Source organism: Varanus komodoensis, unplaced genomic scaffold (genome assembly GCF_004798865.1).
Source record: "Varanus komodoensis strain SLA01 unplaced genomic scaffold, ASM479886v1 scaffold78, whole genome shotgun sequence".
Lineage (NCBI taxonomy): Eukaryota > Metazoa > Chordata > Lepidosauria > Squamata > Varanidae > Varanus > Varanus komodoensis.
The window spans coordinates 2,838,221-2,851,774 of record NW_025336455.1 but is presented as its reverse complement, the minus strand read 5'-3'; the positions used below and the strand labels follow the sequence as shown (position 1 = coordinate 2,851,774).

The following is a 13,554-nucleotide window of genomic DNA, read 5'->3' as shown; positions in this document are numbered from 1 at the left end:
GAGAGAATTACATCTGCAGAGGACACAAAGCTGGGCAGAAGGGCAAATATTCTGGAGGACAGAGAAAAGATCTTGATAGGGTAGAATGCCGGGCAGAGAGCAAAAGAAGGAAATTCAGTAGGGACAAATGCCAAGTCCTTCATTTAAGGACACGGAACGAAATGCACCGCTACAAGATGGGGAACACTTGGCTCAACAAGACTGCGGATGAGAAGGCTCTTGGGGTTGTTGCTGATCGCAAGCTAACTGTGAGCCAGCAATGGGATGCAGCTGCAGAAAGGACAGGCGCTAGTTTGGGCGGCATCAGCAGAAGCATGTTAAACCAGACATGTGAAGCACGAGTTCCACCACCCTCAGCCCTAGTCAGACATCGCCAGGACTCCTGTGTCCAGTTCCAGGCACACAAGTTTAGGTTTAGATGCAGAAAAGCTAGAAAGGTTACAGAGGAGGGCAACAAGGATAATTCTGTTACTGGAGGCAAAGACTGAAAGAACTGGGCATTTTCGTCTTCCGGAAGAGAAAACGGGAAATGTGAGAGCGCTTCTCAAGTACCTCGAAGGCTGTCAGAAGGACAAGATTTCTTCTCGTTCATTCCAGAGTGCAGGCCTCGGCAGTTACAGGCAGGCTATAAATATAAATAAATAACAGACTTGAGTTAAACCAGGTTTGGACTAGACACCAGGAAGAATTTCCTCACTGTCAGAGCAGTATGACCATTGAAACTTTTACCTGGGGAAGTTGCAGGCTCTCTGTCACTGGAGACCTTCAAAAAGCATTTGGACCATCAGCTGAATGGGATGACGTAATTTAGTGTTTTGTAGTAGGAGGGGTTGGACCCAAGGGCCTTCTGGCCCCTTCCGACTTGGCTATTCGGTGATTCTATGGTTGCTTTTCTTCTGCCTTCAACTTCGCTTGGCATGATTGACTTCTCCAGGGAGTTTGGTCTTCTTATGAGGTGCCTGAAATAGGGCGGTCTCAGTGCTGCCACGATGTCCCAGCTGGACCCTGGAGCCGCGTACTCCCCTTCCTGTCAGCCAGGATGTGCGCAAGGCTCTCCCCAGCACTGTGGATGCTGGTCGGTGCCCGCTTTCCCAGCAAAAGCAGTGGGGAGCCGTGCACGGGTGCCAGTGCAGTTTGCCGATCTGGTTTGTGCGCATCACGAGGGCAGAGAGAGGTGTCCACCGCTCTTGTGTGCGTGACAAACCAGCGGGCCGTATAAGCGGGCAAACATCCCCTCAGGCGCAGAATGGCGACATGGAACGCGATGTCGCCTTTGGCATGTGCGTGGCTGCCCCCAGATGTGCGCGCATTTGCGTTGCGAATAAGGCGCTTGAGCCAGGAGGCAGCACCTACCGCCCGTTCCCGCAGTGTCGAGACTTTTCCTAAAGGTTCAGACTCACTGGGCCTGTGTTAAACCCAGACTCTGCTGCCTGGTGCCTGCGCCCCATTTAGTCCCCGTTGCTTTTGCCCAGGCAGCACATGGCTGGTGCATGAGAACAGGACCGTCTCACTGCTTTCCCCGGATTAGGCTAGTTCAGTGTTTGGAGAAGGCTTGGAAATGGCGATTGACGCAGAGTTCAGCCAGGGCTTGGGGTGGAGCCCGCCGCTCGGTGCAGGGCGTCCCGGTTCAGGCCGAGCAGCATTTCCGGGCAGGGCTGGGAGTGCTCCTTCTCGCCCATCCGGGTCAGCAGGACTGTATTTGCTGGACAAACGTTCAGTCTTGGGTCAGGACGGCTTCCTGCCTTGCGTGTTCTCAGCACGGGAGCCCCCTGGAGTGGCCCCCGGTCACCTGGGACTACACATCTCCTTGCACGATGTGGAGCAGGTCAGAGCCCCCCCCCCCCGAAGGAAGGAGTGATGCCCGATGCTCTTTCGCATGCCATGCTCTTTTGCCAGAGTCGGCATCTGACTATCACGGCCTGAAGTGCTCTATCCAGGAGCTGGACGATGTACTTCTGAAAGATGTGGGTGGAAAAATCCACGCCGATGGGCGGTGAGTTGAGCAGGCCTCGCAGGTGCGCGTGGCGGTCCCGCAGAAGCCGCTCCCGCAGGGCCTGCCCGTCTGGGCAGGAGCTCCCAGTGTGAGGCCCGGGTGGCGCCTGTGCTGGGGCAGCACGCATGGACCCCCCACCCCTCTCCAGATTGCTCACCGGCTCGCCTGCCTTCTTGCTGCTCAGGTGGCCACTGGTTGTCGATCCCTCTGGGCAGGCAGCCGTGTTCCTGCGCTACCGTGACACCAATTATCTGAGCACTGTGAACCCCGGCGATATGGCTGTGGAGACCATCCGCCTGGCACTGTTGGGGTCTCTCCGGTAGGGCCATCAGCCACCTCTGAGCAGGGAGAACGGTTGGCTGGGTCTGTGGGAGCAGTTTCCTCCTCTCCAGGCAAACTCTGGGGCCCCAGGGGTGTGTGAGGGCGGGCAGCCGGGAGAGGACAAGTGCAGGGGGCATCTGCCTGAGGTGGAGGGCGCAGCAGCGCTCGGATGCTTCCCCAAGTGCGTGAGAGCAAAGGCCAGCTCTCGCTCGGGAGCAGCCCCCACACTGGGCACAACCCGTCTCTCCTCTCCTTCCCTCCTCCCACTGCCGGCAGGTATGGAAAGCCCTTAGTCTTTGACATGATGGAAGTAGACATGTTTGACACGGTGAAGAAGCAGCTGGATCGGCTGGAGCCAGGCCTGGCGGAGGCGGTCCTCAGCAGGAAGATAACTGAGCACGAGAGGTGGGCCTCTCTCCTGGCCTTGCAGGAGCACTCCCCCAGCCCAGAGGGCGCACTGCCCTCTCGGGCCCTTTCCGCAGTGCGGGGCCGAGGAGGAGGCAGGCATGGCCGCAGCTCTGCAGGAACGGCCGTGGGGGCAGCGCAGTGTGCGGCGGCTGTCAGGCTCCCATGCGATGGCTTCTTGGGAACGGGCTTAGGAATAGCAGCTGTGCCTTCGGCATCTAGGTCTCTGCCACGGGCAGTTCTGGTCTCCTCCTCTCTGGAGCTGGAACAGTTGTGGAAGGGCATCCAAGGGCACCTTGCCACCAGCCCGCACTGGTCCTCCTGCCCCAGGCGTGAGCAGCGATGACCAGGATGCCCCCACACAGTGGCTGGGCCCCCCCTGGCTCTTTTCCCTGCCCACTGGGCCCCTCAGGCGCTGTCCAAGGCAGGGGTCCTCGTGTGGCCCATGTGGGGCAGGGACAGAGTCGCTGCTTCCGTGGGAGAGCACACGGTTGCCACTGCCCACTTCACAACAGGAGAGACGCACTGCTGCAGGAGGCTGCTGCCCCCAGCGCCTGGTCCAGCATGCCCAGGCGCTTCCTGGTCGCTTCCTTTGGCAGGTATCGCTCCCTCCTGAGGCCCACTGATGGGCCTGAATATGCAGAGAGTGAGTTTCAAGCAGCGCGCCTAGAAAAATTCAAGCTCTTTGTCATCACCAAATGTCAGCATCCAGCTGAAGAAATGCTGCAGGCTCTCCTCCCGCTCCAGGTCGTCCTGTCGAAGGGCAGCCGGTAGGCAGCACGCTGAGAGGCAGCTGGAGCAGCTGGTGCACATTAAACCAACTCCTGAGCTCTGGGCTTGTGTCCTGGAATGACTCTCGCAGCCGCAGCAGGACCCCGGAGAGAGTGCCGGCCCCTGGAGCAGTGGGCCAAGTGGCACCAGTGCTGGAAGAGCTGCTGGAGCCCAGAGGGGGGTTGAGGCCGCAACATGCAGGCGGGACCGCAGTCCAATGAAGCCTTTGCTCTTTTCCAGAAGGCGACGCTTTAGAAGAGCCCCCCTGTCACAAGGGCTTCCCTCAGCCCAGTGAAAGCCAAGCTGCCGGACTCTGCGCAGGTGGTCCTCCTTGTCCCCTTAGCACGACCCTCCCCTCTCAGTGCCACTCCTGCTGCCACTGGCTCTTGCGACCAAGAATGCAGGCACTCTTGAATGCAAATAAAACCTCCTTTTTGAATGTGCCCCTCATCCTTTTGAGCTGCTCTCTTAGCAGGCCCTTCAGCAAGGCACCTCCACACTCACGTGGCTCTAAGCAGCAGCCCCTCCTCCCGTTTTCTGAGGCTGCTTCATCCTCCGCTGGAGCAAAACCAGTGTCCCATTTGATGCCCCCCACCCACCCCTGTAGGCCCCCCTGGGCCTGCCGCAGTTCCTTATGGCTCCTGGAAGCCCAAGATCCCTTTGACTGGAGACGGTGAGGGCAGGCGGTGGACGCGCCCTGCTGAAGAGGCTGTGCTGGGGACTGGAAGGGTGCTGGGCGAGCTCAGCTCGTTTCTGTTGGGCTGGGCCAGCTGACGCGCCCGCTGCTACCAGAGGAGACCCGGTAGCTTGCCTTGGTTGAAGCCACTCAAGTTTTCAGCTTGAGGTGAGAAACTTTCAACCCAAAGGGCCAAAGTACAAGCATCAACAGTTCTTGTAAGAACAAGTGCTGTTTCTTTCCTCAAAGGAAGATTAAGCATTTATGTGCCGGATTAGAGAAGGAAAGGCTCTCCTTTGTGGCACCATCTGTGGCACAGAATCATAGAAGAGCAGAACTGGAAGAGGCCGAGAAGGCCACTGGCTCCACCTTCCCGCACCATGCAGGATGCCAAGTTCAAGCCTCGCTCTCGGGGGCCTGCCCAGCTGGCTCTCGAATGCCTCCAGCGTGCGAGGGCCAACAGCCTCCCTAGGCAACTGACGTTGCTCGAACAGCAAGAAAACTTTTCCTGATATCTAGCTTGAATCTCTTACATCGATGTTTCTGTGTCCTGCACTCTGATACCAGTGAGAAGAGATCTTGCCCTTCCTCCTTGACAGCCTTTGAGGGACTTCGATCGGGATAACATGTCCCTCCTCAGTGTTCTCAAGGCTGAACATTTTTCCTGCCCTCCTCTGGATCCTTTTTAATTCTCCCACATCTTTCTTAAATCTAGGTGCCCAGAACTAGACACAGTATTCTAGATGAGGTCTAGCAACTGAGGAGTATAGGGGAACTGCTACTTTTCATGATTTGGAAGTAATACTTAGGTTAACGCACCCCAAAATAGCATTTGCCCTTTTTGTAGCTGCACCACATTATTTGGTTCATCTTTAGCCTGTTGCCCACAGCAACTCCAAGGTCTCTTTCCTTTTCACTTAACCTAACTGAATCCAATCCCTGTGCTTTCAGCCCAGCATTCAGATTTATCAAGATCACCCTGAATCTTCATTCTGTCTTTAGGGGTGTTTGCTATTCCACCCAGTTTGATTATTGTTCCTTGTACTTCCTCATCTAAATCATTAATAAAGATGTTGAAGAGCACTGGGCCCGGGATTGAACCCTGTGGCACCCCCTCCAGTTTGAGAAGACTCCAGAAGCTCCCTTCAGTTTGAGGAGGCGTCATTCAGAAGCACTCCGGGTCCAGTGGCTGGATGCCTCGTCTTTCAGATGTCCTTTGTTTCGGATGCTTTCTTGTGCCTAGCCTCCTTTGCTGTTCTCAGTTCATTTCCTGCTCCGGCCTTCCTGACACTGTCTGTGCGGTTCCTTGCTCTTTATGTAGTTTCTTGCCTTGGGGGCTGGCCCTGCTTCTGCACGTGCTCTTTTTCATTTTCAGGCTCTCTCAATTGTTTGTGGCGCCACACGGGCTTCCTCTGCTGTCTTCTACACTTCTTTTCTTGTTGGAATTGTTCATAGTTGTGCTTGGAGAATCTTCTTTTTCAAGATTTCCCACCCCTCTTGGACTCCTTTTCCCTTAATTGTGAGTTGCCATGGCACCTCTCTCATAATTGTCCTGAGTTCATTAAAGTTGGCTTTCTTGACGCCCAGGGTGCTGCTAGGCTGCAGTTACCCTTTGTCTCCCGTCTAACAGAGAATTCAAGTATCGCATGTTCACTTCCCCCAGAGTTCCTGAGGCTGCTATTTTGTCCACCAGGCCCCTCCTGCCGGTTAGTATTAGATTGAGGACAGCCGATTCACTCGTTCCTTCCTCTACCTTCTGCTGGAGGAAGTTGTTGGCAACACATGTTAGGAATCTCTTGGTGGATCCCCCTGATGGCTACATTATTCTTCTTGGAAATGCTGGGGGTTGTTTTGGGAAGGTTGCGTCCTCGTCCTCTTTTTGACTGGGTGGTCAGAAATTGATGGCAATAACTATGTTTTGCTTTTCTTTTGCTCACTATCAATTAAGCCAGATGCTTTTAGTGGGATATGAAGTTCTTTTATTTCTGTGCAGATATACGTGTCTCTTACATTTAGTGCAATGCCATCTCCACTTTGTCAATTCTGAGTGCCACAGTCCCGCGGAGAAAAGGAGCAAGGCAGAGGTGGATGATGAAACGGCGAGCACTGCAGAATAAGTTTAAGGAAGAGCTAGCACTTGTCCAGCATCTTGAAGGCTCCTGCAGGATTCAGCAAGTGGTGCCTATGCAGCCTTTTAAAGTAGCTGTTCAGGCTGAGGGGCCAGGGCTGCGCTGGGGGCTTTCAGAGGCATGTGGCCTGGCTGGATCAGAGCGCATGGAGCAGCACACAGGCGTGCACACCTGCGCCCTCTGCCGCCAGTGTGACCAAGCTGGATCCAGCCAGGCACCTGCTGGTCAGGTAGGGAAGGTGCTGAGCAAGCCCCAGCTGTTTCTTTCCCTGTGGGAGTTTACTGGGGAGAGGAATGCTTCGACAAATCAGGATGGTAAAGGGTGAGAAGTATGCGAGGCCCAGCTTTACAGCTTACTTCCCCCCATACCTCTAGCAAGCAGCCTCTCTAGTGGAAGAGACCGTTCCCGTGCAATTCCCCTCCCCTGCCCCACTCACTGAGTTGGCCCGTCAAAGAGCTGTTTGAGGTGACTGGAATTTTACCTGCATTTCTGAGATCAAACAACGTCATGTTAAAAATAAAGCAGATAAAACAAAAGCGACATTAAAAACCTTGAAAGGTTTGAAAGCTGTAGCTTGACACCCTTCCTGAAAGCAGAGGGTGGCAACCAATCACAACTCCAAAAGGACTATTTGAACTTGGGAGCCATGCAGGAGAAAGCCTTTTTCCCACATGCAAAGGCGTCTTCTGAGCCTGAGCTTAAGATCCGAACAGGGTGCTTCTGAGACAGGCCTTCCCTGCCACGAGCTCCGTGAAGGCTGAAGCCAGTGCCTCCAACTGGGCCTGGGAACCTGGCCTGGCAGCCGTGCCCATCTCTTCAGCCTGGCCACGCTCTGCTGCACTGGCTGAGAGCCGAGCTGCTGCCTTGTGCACGATGAGGGTCCCAGACACCCTTTGGGGTTGCCCCCCGGAATACATTACAGCATGTAGCAAAGCATGAATGATCTGGAGCTGGCCGACTCCAGGAAGGCACCGAGCCCACGAAGAATAAACGAGCCACTGCACGCAGGTTTGTGTCGCGACGACCAAGTTCCAGGACAGTGCAGGCTCCGAGAGCACTGCAAGCCCTCAGGGGCTCGCTCAGGAGCGTGTGCCCCACCCAGGACAGGCGAATCCGAGTCCTCCTCTGTTGGCTCGAGAGTCTCCCACGAGCCGGCTGTAGGGATGCCTGTGGGCAGTGCCCAGTGCTGAGCACGCCCCCCTTGCACTCTCCCCTCCCAGTGCTGCCCAGAGGGGAATCGCCCACCTCCACCGCTCAAGGGCTCGTCACAGGCAGGGCAGCAGCTTTGATGAATCACCAGAGAGACAGTGCTTCTAAAATGTAAACTTTATTGTCCTTGACCCACAAAATAGATTTCTTTGGTTGTACAAATGTCACTAGTTACAGTCTTGATCTCCCCCGGAACATCCCAGGAGAGGACAGACAAGCCACAGCCCAGCACCGAGAGAAGTCATGTTAGTCAGTGAAACCTTGCCTGATCACTCCCCAAATTGTTCATTAAAAGTAAATGCTAAAATTAGATTAAAATCATAAAAGCTCTAACTGTAGATGTGGAAGCAGTCGCTGTGCAGTTCGAGAAAGAGAGATGGAGTGGTGGGCCATCCATCTGCACCCTCCTAAAACTGAACATGCGAGTTCTGTCCAAAGGACACTCCAGTTTTGGCATGATGAGAAATTCCACGGCCGTCCTCGCGGCAGGACGTGCCAGCCGAGCAAGTGTACGGGCCTCGCGGGGACACCAGACCCCCTTCCCCAGCCTGGCCCAGCCCGCCTTCCTGCGCAGGCCACCAGCCCACGAGGCGAGCCGCTGCAGAGCAAGCCCACCGAGCGGCCGGTACGTTCAGGGCCCCGGGGCTTGGCCACGGCAGTGGCACAGACATGGCGGCTGGGCGGTGACTCTCAGCCGTGGTGCTTGCTGGAGCATGGACGTCCCTTGTGGCTCACAGAGCGCCCCACGCCCCAACTCCCCAGCCTATCCTGCCCTACCCCTCTCCCTGCACCCCATCCCATCATCTTCCCTCTACCTGTACCTTCTACCTGCACCACCACATCCTAACGTGACCTGCCTGCTCCTACGCTTGCTCCCACACTGCTCTACCATCGCTAGCACTGCACCGCCCAGGCGCCCCGCCACGTCCGCAGGCTGCTGCTGCTGCCGCCGCCGCCCAGGCAGTGCGGCACTGGCGCACGGCCAGCGCTCGGCGGGGCAGGGGGTGGCAAGCACAGCAAGCCCTGGCCCGCCTCGTGTCGTGGTCCCTTTCCCGGCCTCTGTCCCGAGGCAGGGGAAGGGGGCCGGACCCGGGGGCAGGAGTGGCTCGCCCCGGGGCCCCTCCACACAACAGGCCCAAGGCTGTCGCGGCAGGCACGCTCCCAGGCGGTAGCCACACTCGCTGCACGGCATGGCACGGCCCTCCCTTGGCCGCCGCTGGTCGCGGCCCCACTTGCACGGATCCTGCCCCTTGCACTGCACGGAGGGGAGGGAGGCTTGCAGCCCGGGAGGCGCCGGCCAAGCCCCCCGGAGTGGCTCTGTCCAGTGTCCGTGCCGGAGCCGGCTGGCCCTTCCGCGCCGTTCACGGAGCTGTCCCCTGGTGTGGTGTCGCTTGCCAACAGCCTCCGGGGCAGGCCTCTTATGTGGGGACAGCCGCTTCCAAGCTGCACTGGGCGTGCCGGAGTGTGCGCTGGCTGCCAAAGAGCCCTGCCTCCTCCTGCGGGGAGGCGCTCGGAGCCACTGAGGGTGCCTGCTCCTTGGCCTGTCCGTCGCGCTCCTGGCTCGCTGCAGGTGGGGAGGGGAGAGCGAGAATGAGGATGCCACGCTGACCCCAAGGGACAGCCACCCTGCCCACGTCTCTTCAGGGGGCCAAAGAGCTGCGAGAGTCCTCCGCACGATCTCCGCAGCCAAGCAGCACCGCCTGGAGGATCGGGCGCAGCCCTTGGGACTCGCGGTCCTGCCATGGCAGCACCCAGCCTTGCCCCTGCAGCCTGCAACGGGGTCAGGGCCGGGGCAGCCCAGGGATGCAGGCAGCCCCAGCTCCCCCAGGTCTCGGCCACGGCACGCCTGCCACCTCTCCAGTGCAGGCATTCCTTTTATTTAAATGCACTCCAGCCAATGCAGGATGAGTGGCAGGCAACCCCATGCAAAGCACCCATGGAAAGGGGCCACCTTTTGGCCTGTGTGGCGCAAGGGAGATGGGGGGGCACGACCCACTTCTATGTGGATATGCCTGTTCCCCTCAAAGGAGTGCAGGAAGGTCCTGTCTCAGGAGAGTTCAATAGTGCATAGAACAGTGTGAGTCGGAAGGGTCTCGCAGGACATCTAGTCTGACCCCCGGCTCCAGCTGGCTCTGCTCATGAAATACCAACCATGTGCATCTTCCCTGGAGCTTTGGAATACCATGGGAAGAAACCCTGTTATCCCAAGTGCAGCTCCAGAAAAGAGCCCCCCTCCTGCTATATGGAAATGAAGCTGATGCTTCTCTGCAAAGAGGAGACGAGTCGCTTCCTCTTCAAAAAGCCACTAGTCTAGAGAGCAGCTTCTGGGTTTTGTGCTGGTTTGCATGGCCAAGGCAGAAGGCCCTTTCCAGAAAGTGTTTCCAGGCCTGCTTGAGCCACAGGGGACTGGCCACTGCCTGGACCTGAAGGCCCCCTGGCCCAAGCTCCAGCCGGCCCCTCTGCGTCCCACCCACCACTTCAGACACTGACAACGGGCAGAAACTAGCTCCGCGTGCCCACGTCCTGCCCAGCACCCCAAGAAGTCTGCTGGCATCACCCCGGCCTCAGGAGCTTCCCACCTGCTCTGTCTGGAAAAGAGTGGGAAAGCAGAGCACGGGCGAGGGGCGCCCGAGGCAGGCAAGGCGGCCAGAGACGCCACCTGGCTGCTTACCCGAGTTGCTGGCGTCGCTGATCAGTCTGCAAGCCTCGCCACCGTCGGGAGTCTGGAAGACAGGAGAGGCATGGCCAACTGCCGCCCCGCGTTCTGGGCAAAGCCTGCTGCGCAGCCAGGCAGAAGCGCTCCGCCACTCCTCCGTGGGAGAACGGGGAAGGCGAGGAAGGCACGCCCAGTCCTGGGAGGAAGGGGGCTGTGGGCGGCAGCACGAGGCGGCTCCGGCAGTCTCCCGGTCTCCGGGGCACCTCGCCCGCCAGGCTGCACGGGCGGCACCAGCACCAAGAGCCACCCAAAGGCAAAGCCCATCCTCAAAGGAGACGGCGCCTTGATCTCGCACGCAGTGTGGGGGAGCCAAGCCGGCCACGCGACCATCTCCCACGGGCCCCACCCCGAGTGCCACCGGAGAGCGGGCAGTGCGGCACTCGGCGGGTGGCAACTGACCGGGCAAGGCCTCCGGGCACGTCGTGGGAAGCTCCGCGGCAACTGCAAAAGGGGGCCGCCACTATTTACTGTGCTGGTTCTTTCCAAACAAGGTTTTAGATCTCGGATTGTAATGTTTCAGTTGAGGATACCTCTCTTTTGATTCCAGATGTTCTAAACTGAAACAATGTGCATTTTCTGCTTTTAAAACTTGTAACCGGGTATCTGTATTTTATTTTTATGTATCCAAACCCAGGAGCGCCTCCCTGCTGGTCGGTTCTGTGACCAGCTGTTCTAGGGCGCTGCTGCTCGGGGGTCAGATCTTGCCCGAACGCTTCAATGTGCCCCGTCTGAAGGTGGCTCCGGTGGCCGTCATGCCATGCAAGCTCCGCCATCCAAGGGCAGCGGCACATGCAAGAAACGAGGCGATGGCTCTGCTGCTCCGTGGGCTTCCCGGGGACGCATGGATCCCCCGGGAGCCCTGCTGTGAGGGGGGCTCGTGTCTGCCCACTCCCCAGCTGACCTGCACCAAGGAACCTGCGGGGGCCAGCGCTCCTGGTGTCTGGTTCTGTGGGACATCCTGGAGCAGCGTCCTCCATTTCTCAACCATTTCTGCAACCGTGTTTGGGCTCGGGGCGAGTAAAGCAGGTGAGCAGCACCTGGCAGCTGCCTGCTGCTTCGCACTCTGGAACCGGCAGCCAGGGAAGCAGGGGGACCCAGGGCTCCTGCGAGGTGGACACCACGCAGCGCCCCAGTGAGGGGGCCGGAGAAGCACCGGCACTCTGAGGACTGTGGCGGCCTGGGGTGAGTGGCAGGGAGGGCCTCGCAGATCTCCCCCGTGGCCGCCGCCTCTGCCCCCGTGCGCTGCGGTGTCACTTCAGTGCCGTTTGGCCAGCAACCCGTCTGGAAGCCTTCCGGAAATGACTGTGCCCCCCCGAGTCCCACGCGAGAAGCCTCCGTCTTCCCTGGCAGCAGACTGAGCTGGCCCGGACGATGGCAGTGGCCGTTCCCCCCGTGGGCACTGAGGGGCCATGGATGCTGCCACCACTTCCCATAGATGGGGTTTCGTGGCTCCTTCACTGCTCCAATGCCTGATTTCAGTTGTGCCACACTAACGTATTGCCAAGCTGATCTTTCTTTTGGCTTAGGAGGTGCCACTGTGAGTCTCTCCCCCTTTGGTGTCATAACAAAGCCAGCAATGGGGTAAGGAAAGAAGGCAAGCGAAAGGGAGCAGGAAGAGAGGGAGAAGGGTGGGCTGCAGCTTTCTAGAGCAAGGAAGGAGATCTCGGGACTCTCAGAGGGTCTCCCCTGCTGTGCCCCCATCACACGCCCCTCCTCGTGCCTCTCCCAGTCCCCTTTCTAGCTCGCCAATCTCCAGGTGTCAGGCTCTGGGCAGCTTCAGGGCGCCTCCTGCTGGCCAAACGCCAGAATGACAGCACCGGCAGCTGCAAGACCGCTCCCTGCTATTTAGGAAGGGGTTCTTCCCTCCACGGGCTGCTTCAGCAACACTCCTCTGCCATGTGCGGAAGCTCTGTGGTGTCTGGACTCTGCGGCCTGTGGCACTGGCACCAGCGCCTGGAGCCCGCCCTGTGCCAACTGGCCCCTTGCCCTCGCGCGCTTCTTGGCTCTGGGCCTCTGGCTTGCTTTGACGGCCCTTGGAGGACACTTTGCTTCCGTTTGATCCGGGCTGGACCTTGGCTGGCCCCGGACACCAACTTGGGCTTGACCGGTGGCCGGGCTTTGGCCGTATGACTTCTGGACTGGTCGCCCGGGCTCTGGTGCCTCTGCCGAGTGCCCTGCCGCCCACAGCCCGGACCTTACACTACGGAATTGGGGCGTTCAAGGACACCTGCCTGGGCGAAAGGCGGAGGAGCCCAGCTTGCCAGCACGAAGAGCACAGCTCCCGCGAGGATGCCTGCCCTCTGGGGATGGGAGGGAGACCAAGCCACCGCCCAGCCAGGAGGGGGACGCCAAGGTGCTGGCCGCCACGCGAGGCATCCAGCGCAAGCTGGCCAACTCCACCGCCGCTCTCCACAGACGCATGCGGGGATCAAAAGGCTGCCACCAGCTGCACGGGGGAGCAGAGCCCCGGAAGAAGGGCGACGGCGCAGGAGGCTTTGCAGCTTCCGAACAGCAAGTTACGAGCGGCGGTGCACGTGATGGAGGGGAAGAGAGAGAGAAGGTTTTCTCCGCCTCCTCCTCCTCCTCCTCTCACCGTACATGACTGTGGGCCCTCCAGTGAAGCTGCTGGCCAGCGTGGGGAGAGTGGGGAGCCAGAGGGAAAGCAGCTGCTCGCCCGTGCCGCCAGGGCAGGCGCCGGGCAGCCGGGTGGGGAGTCCCGCCCCTTCCCCACCACGGCTGCAGCAGAGGGGGCAGCCAAGCTGCTCTGGCAGACAGCCAGAGGTGCGTCCTGCTGCGATCCACGGCAGGGGAATCCACACGCCTCTGGCTCCCTTCCAGGGCAGGACTGGTGCTGGGGACACCTCGGGCTCTGCTGTGACCGTCCTTGGGGCTCAGGAGGTGGCCATCGGGGCCAAAGAACATGGACAGCCCCCCCAGCTGCCTTCCCTGCGGCCCCCCAGGGCCGAGCCAGCACTGGGCCTTTCCCACGGCTTGCTCCCCGGCCCTCTGGAGAGGCTTGCCTGAGCCGGGAACCTCGGCAAGGGCCGCCCCACAAGCCCCGGTCAGCAGAGGCCAAGGGGGTGGGGCTGCCTTCCCACAGCCTGCACCGAGCTGTGGGTGGCTGCCCCATCAGTTCAGGCGCCAGGATCCGGGGAAGTCATCCGGCCAGAGGGCACGAGGCGACCGCAGCGCTCCCGGACCCCTCCCCAGCGGGCGGCTTCCATGTTCTTGCTCCTCGCCAGAGCAGGGGCTGCTTTCCTGGCTGCCGCCCAAAACATGCAGCTTGTACCTGGATCTCATAAACAGGTTTGGAAGAAGGAATGGCAGCAAATTC

The 13,554-nt window shown here is 59.2% G+C and overlaps 1 protein-coding gene across 1 annotated transcript; it reads right to left on the bottom strand.

The window, feature by feature from the left end:
- Window positions 1-7,606: 7,606 nt before the first annotated feature.
- On the bottom strand, window positions 7,607-11,208 carry LOC123035270. Its single transcript, XM_044453260.1, has 3 exons — window positions 11,122-11,208; window positions 10,176-10,680; window positions 7,607-9,068 (listed from the first exon to the last, which is right to left on the bottom strand). The coding sequence occupies exons 1-3, from the start codon at window positions 11,206-11,208 to the stop codon at window positions 8,923-8,925; spliced, it is 738 nt and encodes a 245-aa protein (XP_044309195.1). The 3' UTR covers window positions 7,607-8,922.
- Between the last annotated feature and the right edge of the window lie 2,346 nt (window positions 11,209-13,554).